This window comes from Onychomys torridus, chromosome 10 (genome assembly GCF_903995425.1).
Source record: "Onychomys torridus chromosome 10, mOncTor1.1, whole genome shotgun sequence".
Classification (NCBI taxonomy): Eukaryota; Metazoa; Chordata; class Mammalia; order Rodentia; family Cricetidae; genus Onychomys; species Onychomys torridus.
In genome coordinates, this window is record NC_050452.1 from 70755565 (window position 1) to 70773154 (window position 17590).

At 43.9% G+C, this 17590-nt stretch overlaps 1 protein-coding gene across 1 annotated transcript in view; it reads right to left on the reverse strand.

Moving 5' to 3' along the window:
- Nucleotides 1-17590, reverse strand: part of Pcgf3 (polycomb group ring finger 3) — a 49959-nt gene that overhangs the window by 30541 nt on the left and 1828 nt on the right. Inside the window, exons 2-6 of the mRNA XM_036200790.1 lie at nt 7399-7438; nt 7002-7142; nt 5483-5600; nt 4271-4367; nt 1188-1243 (exon numbers count right to left, since the gene is read on the reverse strand). Of these exons, the coding sequence (XP_036056683.1) occupies nt 1188-1243; nt 4271-4367; nt 5483-5591 (262 nt within the window). The 5' untranslated portion in view covers nt 5592-5600; nt 7002-7142; nt 7399-7438. The remainder of the gene's footprint in view (nt 1-1187; nt 1244-4270; nt 4368-5482; nt 5601-7001; nt 7143-7398; nt 7439-17590) is intronic.

The following is a 17590-nucleotide window of genomic DNA, read 5'->3' on the forward strand; positions in this document are numbered from 1 at the left end:
TAAATCAACATCAGATAAGCAATTTAAACAGACCTATAACCCTTGATATACAAACAGTCCTTAAAAGTCTCCCAACCAAGCCAGGTGGCAATGCTGCACACCTTTAGTCCCAGCACTTGGGAGACAGAGGCAGGCAGATCTCTGTGAGTATGAGATCTGGTCTACAGAGCGAGATCCAGGACAGGCACCAAAACCACAGAGAAACCCTGTCTCAAAAAAACAAAATCAAAACAAAACAAAATGTCTCCCAATCAAATAAAAAAAAATTCCAGGGCCAAATGGTTTTAGCATAGAATTCTACCAGGCTTTCAAGGAAGAATTAATGCCAATATTCCTCAAATGACTCCATAAAATAGTAACAGAACAAACAGCCCAAATTCCTTTATGAACATGCAAAATTTATAAATAAAATACTTGCAAGCCAAATTCAAGAACACATCAAAAAGAGCATCTACCATGATCAAGTAGGCTTCATCCCAGAGATTCAGGGATGGTTCAAAACAAAACCACATGATCATCTCATTAGATGCAGAAAAGGCTTTTGACAAAATCCAACACCCTTTCATGATAAAAGTCCTGTAGAGATTAGGGACACAAGGGGCATACCTCAACATAATAGGCCTCAATAAGTCCACAGTTAACATCAACCTAAATAGAGTGACACTTAAAAACATTTCCACTAAATCAGAAACAAGACAAGGTTATCCACTCTCTCCATATCTATTTCAATCTAGTAACAGAAGTCTTAGCTAGAACAATAAGACAAATGAAAGAGATCAAGAGGTTACAAACAGGAAGAAAAGAAGTCAAAGTATTTTGATTTACAGATGATACCATTGTATACATAACTGACCTTAAAAATTCCTCCTGGAAACTCTTATAGCTAATAAACACTTTCAGCAAAGTAGCATAAACAAAAATCAGTGATCACAGTATATAGAGATCTTTATATACTTGGCTATATCCTTATAAAACTCTATTGTAAATGTTTCTGAAGATCTCAGCATTTTATCTTGAGGCGTTGCTGTTTCCCAAAACTAACACAGCCTATGTATCACAGGAAGACAATGGAGAATCTAGAACTAAAAACAGACATGTGGGAAATAGGGATACTGCTGAGGAAGGGGCCTGGGTCCAAGAGCCAAAGCCCTAGCTATGAACTTGGGCTGAGCAGTGTTTCAACTCACCTTCCTGGAGGCCTGGTACCAGCTTGTAAACAATGTCCTGCATGGTTCTGTCATGACTGCAAAAAGGAAAGAGGTGTGGAGGAGTCAACCAATGTAAATGCTATATTTATATCTTCTACTTAACAACTTGAGGTTAGATTTTTCCTTCTAGTTTGCAATGAAAAACATGTTCTAAAAATTATCTAGGACTTGAATGTATGCATCATTTAATTTAGGTTCCAGCCTCCTGGAATGAAAAGGTCACTCTGGACAAAGAGTTAGGCTCAACTTCCTGGACACAGGAAAACATGAAGGTGCAGAGCTTCTTTATCTACAATATGGCTCTTATTATAGTTTGTTATTTCTAAGCATAATCTAGCCAACCTGGACTCAGCCCAGTGGCTACTCATGGGCAGGTCCTAGTGCAACTGTAGCCACCTACATCATCACTCACTGCATGACCAACTTCGTGTGCTTTGGAAGCTCTTGGCTATGAGGCCCAACTGTATATACTGTAAGGTGGTCACCCAGAGCTCCAAACCTCCTTTCTATTACCTAGACCAGGATGCATGGTCCACTCAGGTGCAAATTTGGACTTTGTAGATTGGAGTCTGTGCTGATTGGTTTTTGCCAATTTGGCACAAACTAGAGTCACCTGGGAAGAAGGAACCTCAATTGAGGAATTGCCCCCACCAGACTGGACTGTGGCCAAGGGTGGGGGTGGGGTCTTAATTAGTGACTGATATAGGAGAGTCCAGCCCACTGTGTAACTGTCACTCCTGAGGGGGTGGGGGGTCCAAGATTATATGGGAAAAGCATATAATCTTGAGAAGGCCATGGAGAATAAGCCAATAAGCCTCAGTTCTTCCATTAACAGTGATGAACTATTACTTAGAAGTATAATAAGCTAAATCAATCCTTTCCTCTCGGTGTTGGTTTTGGTTAGTGTTTTATCACTGCAACAGAGAAACAAACTAAGACATGACCCTCCATGCATGTGATGCCCTTGACATCTTTTACCACACTTACCTAGCTTCTACTAGACCCCATGCTGAGTGGAATTAGTGGCCAGAGCTCCATATTTGAATGCCAGGTTTTGCCTACCCTGGAGGCCTAGCATGGGGGCTAGTTAGAAAATAACACAGGGTACTTTTTGGATGGAAGGCTCTCAAAGTGGAGCTTTCTTCAAAGTGAACATGATCACACTCCAGGTTCATAGTGGCATATTTTATCACTCTGCAATGTCTCTACCACCTGCTTGGATCATCCCTGCTAGTTCTGGCTACACATCTTTCTACCCTAAATCTTGAGACGTAAATTCTGAAGCCAAGAAAATCCTTTCTACATAACATTGAAGGGCCCATAGGCTTCCTTTGGCCCCTGTAAGCAGAGAATCAGGCAAGAGGTGGGGGTAGGTGAAGCCAAGTCAGGAGCAAAGGAAGGCACCAGCAAAGGTATCACCCTAGACAATTTCAGATGGAACCCACACATTACCAGTGAGAGGAGCTAAGAGAGCTGGAGCTAAGCTCAACTGAGAATACTTCCCTTACATTCACAAAGCTCTAGGTTTGATCCCCAGCACTGTATAAATGGGGTGTGGTAGAACACTTACAAATAACTGAAGTTCTTAGGAGGTAGAAGCAGAAGGATTAGAAGTTCATGGCTACGTAAAACCCTACATCAATTAAACTAAAGAGAGAGACTAAGAGCCTCTCCAGGTCCACTGCTGTGCTCCTCCCTAATTCTCTTTTTGTTTGCATAACAATCTAGACTTCCTGGAGAGGATCAGCCCACAAGACAGCTCTTTAGTGTTCTTCCCCAACAGCAAACTCCAGCAACCCTAGAGGGCAGCAGTGTCCCCAGCCTCCAACTCCACTCCTGTCAGCAACAATTCAAGTGGGGAACCTGCTTCTGAGCTCTACAGAACTGCACCCCAGAGAGAACGCAGGTGACAGGGCGTGCACTATCCCATGAGGACAGAAAAAACAGAACAGAGCCTGAGGCAGGTGGTATCACAAGGAAGTCTCAACAGTGCGTTGTGTATGGGAAGGCACCAAGCTTAGGGATAACTATGGTAGTGGGTTAAGATGTGCCTAGAACTGGGCGGTGGTGGCGCACGCCTTTAATCCCAGCACTCGGGAGGCAGAGGCAGGCGGATCTTTGTGAGTTCGAGGCTAGCCTGGTCTACCAAGCGAGATCCAGGAAAGGGCAAAGCTACACAGAGAAACCTTGTTTTGAAAAACCAAAAAAAAAAAAAGATGTGCCTAGAGCCACCTTAGTGACAAAATTACAAACCTACCACTATACAGGGTTGTCCAGAACACAGAGCATCGGAACTTGGTTCAAGAGTCAATGGGAATTGGGACAGAAGTTCCTTAAATCAGATGTCCCCCACCCACTCCACATGTGGGACACTGGCAAGGACTCAGGACAATACTTAACACCAAGAACTGCTAGACACTGCCATAGGTCCACCACATAGGATATGTAGACCCTGAGGTCTTCTCCAGAGATTCTATGAAAGAATGATTTAGCAATGAAGTTAGGCACACAAAACACACTCTGATCTCAGTGTAGGCAGTAGAAACAGTGGCATCAGCAGTGCTGTCTAGAAGTCTGGAGGGGCTTCCAAGGTCAGACAACTCAACTTGAACTGCTGCTGCTCCCAGCTGCACATGTGACTGAGCCATGACTGTGACACGCTGTACAACTTCAAAGTGAAAAACAAACACCTCTTCCTTTTAGTTCATCTTCTCTGACTCCCTCATGCCATATGCATCGGTGCCTTTTCCTTCAGCATGACCTCTGAATCAGAATTCCACTTACAGGTCCTTGCTTCTGCAGCTCAAGCTCCAGCCCCGGGGCAAGTTACTACTCTAAAGAAAGGAGGTCGGGTTCCCTTCTACTTCAAACTTTTCGTTTAAGAAAACTTGTAAGATTCCAGTTGTTCTCATGGTCCCTCCAGAGCAGGTGCTACTAGATATCCATTGGCATGGCCCTGGTCCCCTGCAGTGTAGTATCTGGGGGCCAGAAACAAGGTGGCTACTACTATGCAGATGTAAGGACATCATGGCCAGGGAGCAGCAGTCCACATTGTTACTCACCCAATATACTGTAGTGGGTGGCTCTGATGGATCACGATCCTGCAAGTGGGGCAGGTATTATTCTCCTCCAGATATTTCACCAGGCAGCTCCTGCAGACTATCCAAAGGGAGAGAATGACAGCAACCCACCAGAGAGGTGCTAATTGGTACTATGCCCAGTCAACTCCAAGAGTGCTAAGAGGGCACTTGCATAAACCTCCTCTACATAGTTCCTGACCTCCTGTTACACACTCCTGGCCTAGGAACTAACTGGAGAAGAAAACACTAAGGAGTGGTTGTCTAAGTCACTATGTGGCAAGATCATAATAATATAAATGGAATTTAAAAAATCTGAATTTTGACTTAAAAGATGACTAGGTAAAAGTCAGTGAAACTGCCTAACACAAAACTGTATCACCGATTTCTAACAATACAATTAATCTTAGCCTAAAAGTTCTTTTAAAATGGAAGACATCTTCAAAAATGCGAACTGCATAGAAGTCCTGTGTGTTGGTCACTAGATGCAGTCTCATGCAGCAGTCATGCTCCGGGTGACCCACACAGTGAGACAGCAAAAAAATCTCAGGGGGTGGAGAACCGGCTCAGCGGTTAAAGGCACTCGGCTTGCAGAAGACTTAGGTTCAGTTTTTAGCATCCACATGGTGGTCTACAACTGTCTGAAACTCTAGTTTCACAGGATCCAGCACCACCTTCTGGATTTTGCTGGTACTGCAAGCATGTAACGCATGCATGCATGCATACACACAGGCTAAACTCATAGGTATAAAAATTAAAAAATAATTAAAATAACAACAATAAAAAAAAAAAAAAAAAAACCTGTTCTGCACAAGCCTAGGCCTGACAAGCAGAATGAGTAACAGACAATAGGTACCATACTGACTCTTGAAATCCCACAGGTGCTTGACTTAAAAAAGAAAAGACTTCACTTGAAATTTCACAAGTACTTCCCTGCTAGAAAACAGTATCACTACACCAGTGGCCAATATGGCAGACAAAAAAAAAAGCAGTTTTCTTTAGTTCAGCTTTCCTGACAGAAACTTCCCTCCAGGGAGTTCCCCGTGGCATCCCTAGTTGAAGGTAAGTTTTCCAATCACCCCTCAAGATCTCTGTTCTTCTCCTGCCCTGTTGCCCTTGTGCCCACAGTGAAGTCCTAAGGAATGTGTTGGGGCAGCCCTAACCCATTTAGATTAGAGTAGGACTGGCTATACTCACATGTGTGCAGACACTCAGTCACTGTCGTTGCGTCGATGAGGTAGCCGCTGCACAGGCGGCAAGTGATGTGGGCGTTTATGTCCCAGAGTTTAATCTTCCTGGTCAACATCTTTGGCTTCTGCAGGAGAAATACACTGAAGTAACAGTGATGACCAATCTAGGTTGTCAACTTGACTACATCTAGACTTAACTAAAACCCAAGTGTCTGAATATACCTGTGAGGAATTTTTTTCTTAATTAAAGTAGGAAGACCCATTTTCCTTTTGAGGTGGGAAGATCCACCATTAATCTGGGCCCCAAATAAGGAAGCTTGCTCTCTTTGTCTGCCTGCTCTTGCTGGTAAATCCATTCCTTCACTGGCACTGGAGCCTACTTCTTTGGGATTCTAGTGTATACTGAAGATCAGTTAAGACATCCAGCCTCATGGACTGAACAACTCCTGGACTCTTGGACCTTCTGTCGGGAGACAGCCAGTGTTGGACTAGCTGGACCCCAGCCTGTCTAATACACCAGGTATCTGTTTCATTCCCAGCTTGCCTTTCCTCTACTCATAGATGTACACCTGACCCATCTTTTCTCATCCTATCATTAAATAATGACCCACCTCAGGCCTCAGTGGTAAGTAGAGTTTGAACCTCAACTCAAGGGACTTCCACTAGCCACTATACTGTCTACCAGAAAAGACATAGAGCCCAACAAGAGGCTAGATTAAGTCCTGTGGATCCAAACTTAATCACCAGCCACTTTGACCTGGATCTACCACATGGCCTTTCAACATCACAGCTGGTATCTGGGTCCAATACTACCTTAGATATTTAGCCATCCTCACCATTGTGGTGATATCTTATTTGTGCTGAAATGTGATATTTTATTTGTATGCTAATAAATAAAGTTTGCCTGGAGATCAGAGGTTATAGTGAGCCATAAACAGAAGTCAGGCAGTGATAGCCCACACCCTTAATCTGATTACAAGGTAGGCAGAGTCTCTGTGGGGTCAAGGACAGAGCCAAGCGTGATGATACACGCCTTTAATTCCAGTACCAACCATAGAGACCTGGACGTCTGTACAGATAGGCAGTGACGAGGAAGTGATGTGGCTGGGCTTAGAGCCAATGAGAAGGCAGACAGGAAGGCAATAAAAGCACAGGTTAGACAGGAAGAAGCTCTCTCTGGGGAAGCTACAGCATGGTAGTAAGCTAAGGCTAGTCATGGCTCTTAGCTAGTTCTCTGATCTCTTCAGCTACTACCCCTGTATTTGGCTCTGTGTTTCTTATACTCAGGGCTAAGCATGGCCATAACAGCCCTAGAAAAGTCATCTGGCTTATGGTACCATTTCTAGCTATGCACCTCTCTTAGCCAACTGACTGATCAAAATTACATACCTACCCCACCCTGAATTAATGGTACTCTAGAGCCAGCATACAGAGCATAAATAGGGCCAAACTCCTCACTCTTCAGACAGAACCCAGACCTCCCTCTCCTAGATGACATGGCCCCTTGGGAGAATCCCAGACCTCACCTCCTCTGGATGTCTGTGAGTCCTTCCTCACCCGGTGGCATGGAGGCTTCAGGCCACCAAGTGGATGCGATGTCCCCTCCTTACTCTGAGCTCTGGCTGGCTGCTGCACCTTCTTTCTGCCCCCTGTTCCTTTTCCATTTTCTAGCACAAAAATGGCACTGTTAATTCAGAGCACACTGATGCCAATCCTGCACACAACCACACATTAAACCCTTACTACATCTTAGATAAGCACTACATATTAAACCATGGGACAGGGCACACTAGAAATGCTGGAAGACAATCAAGAACCACCACATAACTCCACAGACAGTTGCTAGAGACCAAACTTCAAGGAAATATGAGGCAGTCACCATATTGAGTAGCCAGAAAGGAAGATCACTTCAGCTGCGCTTACCTGTGAATGATAGCCTGGAATCGGGGCTACATTGTGAAGTCTGTGGAGAAGCAGAGATGAGTGTTACCATGGGAGCATCTTGTCTCACCCTCTACCCTCTAGCCATTCTCAAGTACTGTTTGGTGAAACATGTCTGTTTATTTCCTTGCTTTAGAAATGATGGTAAAGAAGGTGGCTCTGCTGAGGAGAGCCCTCCCGGAGCCCTGCCCAATCCAGAGCAAACACACAGCTAGGGTGAAAGGGGAAGAGGACACCGCTCCACTACTTACTCTGGGGCCAAGAGGCAGGATGAGCTATCTGTGGAAGCCCAGGTGACCGTGGGTTTCAGGGATGACCTGAGAAACCTCAGGAGGACAATGAGCAGCACTTCACTGCCCACTTCCTTGGAAGCCTGCAGTTTTTACATCCTCATACCCAGACTAAGTCATTGTCTCTCCTACTCACAGACTTGCCACTCACTCATTGACTTTTCTCTGGGCCCATGTGGGCACTGTACCATGGTTAGGTTCAGTGGGCTGAGATGCCAGGATGAGGAGACGGCAGCAGCTCGAGTGGTCTGGGACCTCCCAGGAATAACTATGCAGGCAGTTTACCCCTTGACTGAGGTACTTTGAAGGCTCCTAGGAGCCTGGCTGTGAATTCCTTGGTTCATGGGTCTTACCACGTAGGAACAGGCAATGCTGGTAAAGGGCTTGGTAAGGTACCCGGAAGCTTATCTAGAACAGTACCAGAGCTCCAGGTATTTGTAGCTTAAGGACTGATTACAACCCGGAGACGGTGTACCCTAACATGTCCTGAAATGAACTTACTCTTAAAAGCAACTCAGATAATTTCAACTTTAAAAATTTTCCAGAACTTCATTTTTTAAAAAGTTTTTATTTATGTGTACACATGTGCGTGCACCCACACACCTGTGTATGTGTGTGTCTGTGTCTGTCTGCGGGAATGTATGTAATGTGCGTATGGGTGTTTTGCAGAGGCCAGAAGAGGGAACTGGATCCTCTGAAGCTGAAGTTACAGGCTGTGTGCTAAGAAAGGAACTTGGATCCTCTGGGAGGTCAAGTATGCATTCTTAACCACTAGGCTTCTCTCCACCCTCAGAACTACATTTCTTTATTAACTAATCAACCCAGGAAACTGTACAAAATAAAAAAGGAAATGGGAAGGTAGAAGAAAGTGAGTCCTATCAGGAAAACCAAGGGAGGAAACATTAGAGGAAGAGGCGGAGCCAGCTCAAGGCCAGGCCTATTTCAAACTTGGCCCTGCCCATATAAAAATGCTGTCCCTTTAAACTGGGTGGCTCCTGTGACAAGAGAATCAGACTATGGCATTTATTCATTCATTCATTGCTTTGAGACAGGGTTCCATTTTGTAGCCTTGGCTGGCCTAAAACTCCCTACAGACCCCAGGCTGACCTCGAAGTTGCAGTGATTCTCCTGCCTCAGCCTTTCAAGTGCTGGGCTGATAAGCACAAGCCACCACATAAGGCTTTCTAATTGTACTTAATTCCAGTGCTGGGATTGCTAAAGGTATGTGCCACCCTCCTGGCTTACATATAATTTCTTAAAATGAAGTTTGTACAAAATGGATAAATTCCTGAGGGGTGGGGTGCGGGGGTGAAAAACTGAATTAAGACCAGTGATGAATTCCCAAAATATTCTCTATTATAGAAGCTGAGTGAGTGGTCACAAAACTTTCTTCATGGGCTACTGGGCAGTGGTGGGGCACGCCTTTAATTCCAGCACTTGGGAAGTGGCAGGCGGATCTCTGAATTCAAAGCCAGCCTGGTCTACAGAGTGAGTTCCAGGACAAAAAAAACACCAAAAGATAAAAAACAAAACCAAAGATCTGGGTCTGTGAGTATACCATATCTGAGAGCAAATCACCCTTTCAAATGGTAAAAGTATTTGGGGCCAGAACATGCATTTGTCAATCCTGCACCAGGTTCTGAGTTCTAATTCATTTTACTTAATTAGAAAATTTTTTTATGTGCACTGGTGTTTTACCTGCATTCATGTCTGTGTGAGGGTGTCAGGTCTCCTGGAACTGGAGCTGCAGACAGTTGTGAGCTGCCGTGTGGGTACTGGAAATTGAACCCAGGTCCTCTGGAAGGGCAGTCAGTGCTCTTAACTGCTAAGCCATTTCTCTGCCCTCTAACTCACTTTATGAAACTACTAGCCATACACCAAACTCTAGCAAGGTGAGATATGGACGAAAACTAACAGACCTATCTGACCCTAAGCAGAGCATTGGCTAATTTCATCTATCAGTATATAAAGGTAGAGCCGTTCAGGACCAAGTTAGGTGTACCCCAGGAATATAGCTAGGCAAAAATACAAGGAAAAATATCACTTACCACAAAAAATAAAAATAGAACAACATATGATCTTCCCAAAAGACATGTAAAAATTATTTTATAAACCATCCGTTCATTATTTTTAGGAATCCTAGAAGACTGTAAGGAAATACTTTTAACCCTGTTGAAGGAAACATTAACACATGACTGCTCTGCTCAACAATTCAGATGTGAACAATTACAGCTCCACAGACTAAAGTCTCAGATGGAGGTGACTAGGTTGCCCATCAGCAGGTAGCCCATAGAAGATAGGGCCCCACCTAGCAGCTGTTCCTCAGCAGTTAGGAAAAAAAGGGTGCTCCCAGCTATGCATGGCTCCTTGTAGAGAAGAAAATTGCCCACAAAGAACATAACAGTGCCATTCTCATGGGACACAAGATTCCAAAAAGGTCAGCTGCCTGCCTGTTATGGGCTGGCCAGCAATGGTGGTCCACAGGTCTCAGGAAGAGGTCTTGAGTCCCCACCTACACAATAAACTGTTGAAAAGAGTATCTTACAATTCAAAACAAATGACAGACAAGCTCCTATTGGTAGGGTGACACCAGACCACAGGTACCCACGATCCCTCAAGGAAATGCTAACATTCATCACAGTATGTGGTGCCATGTTCAGGGGTATTTATTACCTTTTCTAATTCATGGTTGCATTATGCTCTATTATGAACTGAGAAGCACACATCTACAACATATTAGCATTATAATAGGCTTAGCAAACTCAGGTCCTCCGGACGGGGGTGGGGTGGTGGTGGTGTGTTGCTGCTCTACTTAGCATCCCAGGGCCAGCTATGCCAAAGTACTATCTGGTTTTTAGAGAGAAGCTTTGTCCGCTTCTGCTCTAAATAATGAAAAGAGATTCACTAAAGAAAAAGTCCAAACTAAGCAGATTTCAGCTGATCAACTTTATCACTAAACTGGAAGTATAAATTAAAAATCCAATGAGACTTACAAGATGGAGAGTGACGGTGAGCAGTAGGCCATGGTGCCAAGTGCCATGAGTGTACAGTGTTGAGAAAAAGGGCAACACACACCCTACCAAACTCTATGCCAGTTTTCTGGAGGCTCCAGCACTCAAAAATGAGCTAAGTATCAGTACCACTACCATATCATGTGGCCAAATGGCCAGCCTGGTGTCCTCTCCATGCCTTCTAAGAATCATCTATTTTTGTTGCTTGCTATATTGCACATCATCACACCTGTGGTCACAAAAACAACATGTACGTGGACATAGCAACCCACAACAGTGGAATAGAAACTACCATGAAGGCAGGCAAGCAGGTTTGTCACTTCATCTACTGCAGGGTGGGTACCGTGTGCTGTATTCCCAATGATACATATGCCCTGTGCACATTTATGAATGAGGGAATAGAGGAATTTATTAATGAGAATACAGGGGACTCATATTTCTTTTCTTTTCTTTTCTTTCTTTCTTTCTTTTTTTTTTTTTTTTCAAGACAGGGTTTCTCTGTGTAGCTTTGCGCCTTTCCCAGGACTCACCTGGTAACCCAGGCTGGCCTCGAACTCAGAGATCCGCCTGGCTCTGCCTCCCAAGTGCTGGGATTAAAGGTGTCACCACCACCACCTGGCTCATATTTCTTATAAGCAAACGGTGCCCCTGCTATGGCAAGCCTGGGCTCAGAATACTTCTTCCCCGTCTGCACACTGTCTAGCTTGTGGATTCCACCCAGTAGCCTCCCTGGAGATGGGAGTCACAAGCTCTAACTTTAGTCAACACCTAGTCAGAGTCTCAGGTATCCCAGTTCTGTAAGATGCAAAAATATGAATGACTTAAAGAGGAAAATATGACCCATAAGATATTATGTTCTGCCCATAAAGGTGCCTGCTGCCAAGCCTGACAACCTGAGTTCAATCCCCAGGACTCACATGGTGGAAGGAAAGAACCAACTTCTACAAGTTGTCCTCAGAATGCCACATATGCCCATCCAAAGTAAATAAATAAAAAATATAACTTTAAAATGTTTTTAAAATTAGAAAATAAAATTTCTCTGAATCCTGCATCCAGGTAATGTAACACAAACTACTAGCCGTGCACCCAGGTGCTCCTTACACAGCCTTAGAAGATGGGACAACCATTCAGTCCAAGCTGGCAAGATCTGTCCGTGTCCTGGGAATGTAGTTCAGTAATGCCTGTCTAGCACAAACAAGACCCTGGGTTCAATCCCAAGCACCATAGAGAGCTAAGCAGTGATACATGTCTGTAATCCCAGCACCTGGGAGGTATAGGCAGGAAGATCAGAAGCTGAAGGTTATCCTTAGCTATGTGAGTTTGATGCCACTCTGGGTTACATAAGACCCTGCCTCAAAAGAAAAGAAGAGAAAATCAAAGCAAAGCAAAAAAAAGGAAAAGAATGATGCTGTCCTTATTAAAATCAGTAACACAAGCCTACTCTCCTATGGGTAAGATCTAGGTAGAGACACCATCAGATCTATGGCTTAGGCATCATTAATCTGATCAGATTTCAAGTTGGTCTCTAAACAGTCCAGGTCCAATACACATTAATACTAAAAGAATAGCTTTTTAACAATTAAAAAACAAAACAAAAACAGATCTGTTCCAAATAAGCCAGTTACAAACCTTCAGCTGTTGACAACTGTCTTCCCATCTCATTCCAAATGTGACCTCTTTCTGCTCTATGGCCTGTCCACAACAGGGTTGTTCACTATGATCTGTGCTGACGGACATCTTTCCTTCTGTGCTGACCCTTTTTGTGGTGGTCAGCTGTTATCACTGGTATAGCTCCTATATCCAAGACCACTGCCCTCTTGCCTGCCTCCCCTTGCCACTCCAGTCTCTCACAGCACTTCCTGACATCTGTGGGAGTCCTGCAGAGGTCCCTCCCATGGTTAAAGATGGAACATTATCCTTCATTCAATAGGGTGTAGCTAGCTAGCCCTTGGTAGGTAGGCATTTCCTACAGATTAGAACTTTCCCAGATTAAGAAGCTTTGTGCTGAGCTTGAACATTGTACCCTCCCAGGTACCCACAGTTATGTGCCCTTCAATGTGTGCTGAAACTGTGACTTTCTATGATCTGGTACTCCACCGGGCCAAAGTACTTATGCTATCAGTTTCCAGTGACAACCACTGGCCTTGGGGGTAAGCATAATCTCCAATGTATCACCAAAGACTGATGCCTGTACAGATCTATGACCTCACCAATATGCCTTGTCTTTCTTTGGCTGACTGTGTTGAGGCATTTCGCCTTACAAAACCAGCCAACAGCCAGGCAGTGTTGGCACAAGCCTGTAATCCCAGCACTTGGGAGGCAGAGGCAGGTGGATTTCTGTGAGTTCGACGCCAGCCTGGTCTATAGAGCTAGTCCAGGACAGGCTCCAAAGCTACAGAGAAACCCTGTCTCGAAACCTCCCCCCACCAAAAACAAAAACAAAAACAGCCAACAGAGGAACAAGTCAGGTGGCCATGGATTGTTGATATATGTCACAAAGCAGAAATATTCCAACCTGCCATGTCTTACTACACTCTGAGAATGTCAGGAGTGCAGAACTCAACACCAGAATTCCATGAGTGTATTAGGAGGACAGACATCAGTCTATGTTAGACCTCCTTGAGTGTCAGGATGATGCATAGCAACACAGCACCATGCTTCCCTGGGTTGTCAGGATGAGAATCATAGCACCAGAACCCAGGGATCTGTTCAGGAAAAACTCTAAGGACCTTCCTATGACAATAAGGCCAACTGTAAAACGCCAGGAGTAATTATTTGTGGGACATGCTAAGCCCCCTACCCTGCAGGTCTGTTTTAAGCAGGGTATTCCTCCCTCTCTTCATTTCCTGCAAGAGGTGGCCTACCATTTGAAGTTACTCTTTGATACTTCAAGGACAGGAAAGTGGTATTTACTGAAAGATAAAGATACTATTGAATAGAAAATTGTGTCTTGCAAATGAGCATGAGGGTCCCGTCCTGGACTGTAGACTGCTGTCACAAAATACCCTACAATGGAAGGCTATAAGCAACCTATGTTTACTCCTCAGCACTGGCAGCTGGGTCACAGTAGCCTCGGTGGCTTGTTCAGACCCAACTGCCATGCAAGTTCTTTGAGGCAGAAAGGATGGAAGAGCTCTCAGAATGTTTGATAAGGCATTCATTCTGTCTTTGCCCCCCACAAAGCTCATTTCTCATGCAGTCATCTTTGAGTTACAATTTCAACCTGAAAAACTGGGAGGAATGAAAACAACATCCAGGCCACAGCAGATGTCCATCGACTATAGTTCTTGCTTTTTTGTTTGTTTGTTTGTTTTTTGTTTTTCCAGACAGGGTTTCTCTGTGTAGTTTTGGTGCCTGTCCTGGATCTTACTCTGTAGACCAGGCTGGCCTCAAACTCAAACTCACAGAGATCTGCCTCCCGAGTGCTGGGATTAAAGGAGTGTGCCACCACCCGGCTAGTTCTTGCATTTTTGTTCTACTAGGTTTTGTTGTTGTGGTTTGCTCTGGTAAACATTAGATAAAAAAGCAAAAGGTAGTGGCTGGTGAGATGGCTCAGGGGGTAAAGGCACTTGCCATCAAGACTGATGACCTGAGTTCAATTCCTGGAACCCACATAAAGATGGCAGGAGAAAAAAAGACTCCATAAAGTTATCTTCTGACATCCATACATGCTCAGTGTTTCTGCACTCCGAAATATACACTCACACAATAATTATAAATTTTTATAAAAAAGTAAAAGTCCTTGAAGTAAGGACAGTTGTGGTACGTACAGCTTAATCCCCATTCCTGGTTTGTAGAGCATGTCCTGAGGACTTTAGCAACCAAGCTGACACATATCCTCAGCACAAAGCCATAAAAGCCACTGATTATGATTTGCTTTAGGCTACAGTTTGCTGAACACCTAATACATTTGTGGAACCAGGAGACAGAAAGTCACTTCAAACTCATGTGACCCAGAGGCCTCCATGAGGCCTTACAATAACCACATAACCACACAGGACTCACAGGTCCTAGTAAGTTCCATTGTACCATAAAAGCCAGGAAACCCACACAGGACCCATGAGGTTTCTAGGCATAAGACCCCATGAAGCCCACATAAGACACGGGGTTGATCAGGGGCTTTAGGGAAGTTTATAAACATCTCACCATCTATATGCTTCTTACTGTAGCAAAGTCCACCAAATATCAATATCTTTTCAAAAGAAAAATCCAATTAACCTCCATTCTTGAGGTCCAACTAAACACTGTAGAGTCTGTTTAATACAACACACAGCCAGCAACAGGCTGAGGGAGACAGCGTCTCCACCAAGCACCGCTCCTGTCAGTGGGAGTTTGCTCAAGTCAGTGGGGAGTCTACAACAAAAGTGGGTTAAGCTTATTACCTAGCCTTCTGGCTTTTGTACAATTTAATTCTGTAAGAAGGTATGTGGCAGACAAGAGTGTTTTCTTGTTTTTAAAGGCTTCATCCATCTTTGTGATTGACTAATTAGTTTATTTTTTGAAACAGGGTTACACTGTTGCCCAGACTGGTCTTCAACTTCTGAACTCAAAAGATCTTGTTTCAGCCTCACTAGTAGTAGCATGGATTATAGGCATATAGTACCATGTCCAGCTAAATTTAATGATAATCAACTCACAGAACTAAGGAATAGTTCCAGTTTTTGAAGCATAATGTACTGTGCAGCATTCTTCCAATATGAACCGTAAGATTGTAAGGATAACAACAGACAACAGGAAACTGACCTTCAACTCCAATGTATTTCTAAATTAAAAAAATTACATCTTCAACTTTAAATCCAACTCTGAATATCAAACAAACAAGGCAGCAAATAATAAATATGGTCATTAAAGAATAACAACACAGACTCAGACAAACCTTGTTTTAAAGCACAAATAAACCCCAACAATTCTAGTCAATGACCTTGTGAACTTGAGGTGGAACCTCCCAAAGTTTAGAAATCATAGGGAGGTGGCCATCAGGGGCAAGAGCATCCAAAGTGACTCTGGATAAGTACCCTGGAGCCATCTTCCAGGCCTACTCACAAGACCTGGGATGGGGAGAAGGGACTCATGTCTGCAGGACATCTCTGAGTATAGATTCCAACAAGGACAAATACCCCAACCTCACATCTTACACACTATTTTTAAAAAGCCACTTACAATCAAGTGTATGAGGTCCAATGTACCAGGAAAGATACTTTAAGATGCTTTTAAGAAAAACTAGATGGTTGGTTTATAATGTATTTCAGAATAACATGGCAAGGTTCTCAGAATACTGGAAATCCCTGACCCAGAGGTTAGACAGTATGCCCTTACACCCCACTTTGTTCACAGAGGTCTATTTTCCAGAGCATTCCAAATGGTAAGTTAACTACCAGGAACATTTTCTATTTGTAATAGATGCCTCTTAAATAGGATACACATATGCATCACAATCATCTGAACTTTTATAGTGATATTAGACATTAGAAGCCTCATTCTAACATACTAACTCTACACACAACTACTTTTGTTTCTGAGACAGGATCTTACTCCAAACTGGCCTGGAATTCACTACTGTAGCTCAGGTTTGCCTTAAACTCAAACTCACTACAATCCTTCTGTCTCAGCTCCCAAGTGCTGGGATCATAGGTGTGAGCCATCCCATCTGGAGCTACATAAAACTTTTAATTTACTTATGAAATTTTCTTGGGTATAGGCCATAAGAGACTTAAAACTTGACAAATTCCTGGCTGATAGCAATACTGCAAAGCCTGATTCACCTTCTGGTACACCCACTTTGTGGGATTTTTTTCTCTTCCCAAGTGTGTACAGGATCTTGTGTCTTCATTCTAAAAAAACAATTCAGAAGTAATGGCATGCCACTTCCAAGGGTACACTGTAAAGCCTGTGGCCTCCTTCCAGAGGATGCCTTGCTCTATCAGTGGCCCCTTCTCTACTGTCCTTTGAGATGCCCCAGGAAAAGAACTGGGTCTCCAGTTGACAGTGTAGGAGGGAGCTTGGTTTGGAATCCTGTAGAACCCCCAAAGGAGGTCTAGTACCCTGAATACAGGCCTGTGGAACTTGGCCAGAAGCTCTGCAAGGTCAGGCCTGGGCTCTTCACCTTCTATTGGAACCAATTTTTGTCTCAGGGCACTACATTCTGGGGTAATACGTTGTACAGCAACATATAAATAACTCTTCAACACTGCTCATGTTTAAAGTCCAAGCATGGAAAGATGAAGAGCATCATTGAACCTAAACAAATTCTCATTCTTTTCTAAAATTTCACACAGCAAATTACAATAAAGGGCATAACCAAAGAACAAACCAGAGAAGCTCTGAGTACAAGGGTCCCAAGTGTAGGGACACTTGGCAAACACAACTTTCCACTTTGGGCCATTCAGGAGCACAACTCAGTTGACACCCAGTGCTAAGGAACCTAGACTTGTCCGTCCCCTCCCCCCCCCACCCCCCAGGAACCAAGAAGTAAAGTGGCTCAAAATGAAACATGGAATTGACCAGTTCAAGAATCTCTTGGAAATCTAAATAGCCCAGAGTTTATTCTCACCCTATAGCCAGCACTTTTGAGTGCAGCCTGACCAAACAGAGCTTCCGCAAGGGAACACACCCATTGTTGACTACCCCAGATCTGCGTGGGAGCCTGGCCATTCCAGAACTCCTTGGCCTTTTCATCTTGAAACATATCAGGTTTTCAGTGGACATCTTAGTCCTAGTGATGTCCATCCACTTGCCCTAGTCCAGAGCAGCATCCTATTATCTCTTAATGTCTCCCAAAGCAGCAAAAACACATTCCACTTTTCCACATTGTGTTCTCTATGACAGACTGACTGAGACGATTTCAAAGAAACAAAAACCTCTTCCCAAGGTCCT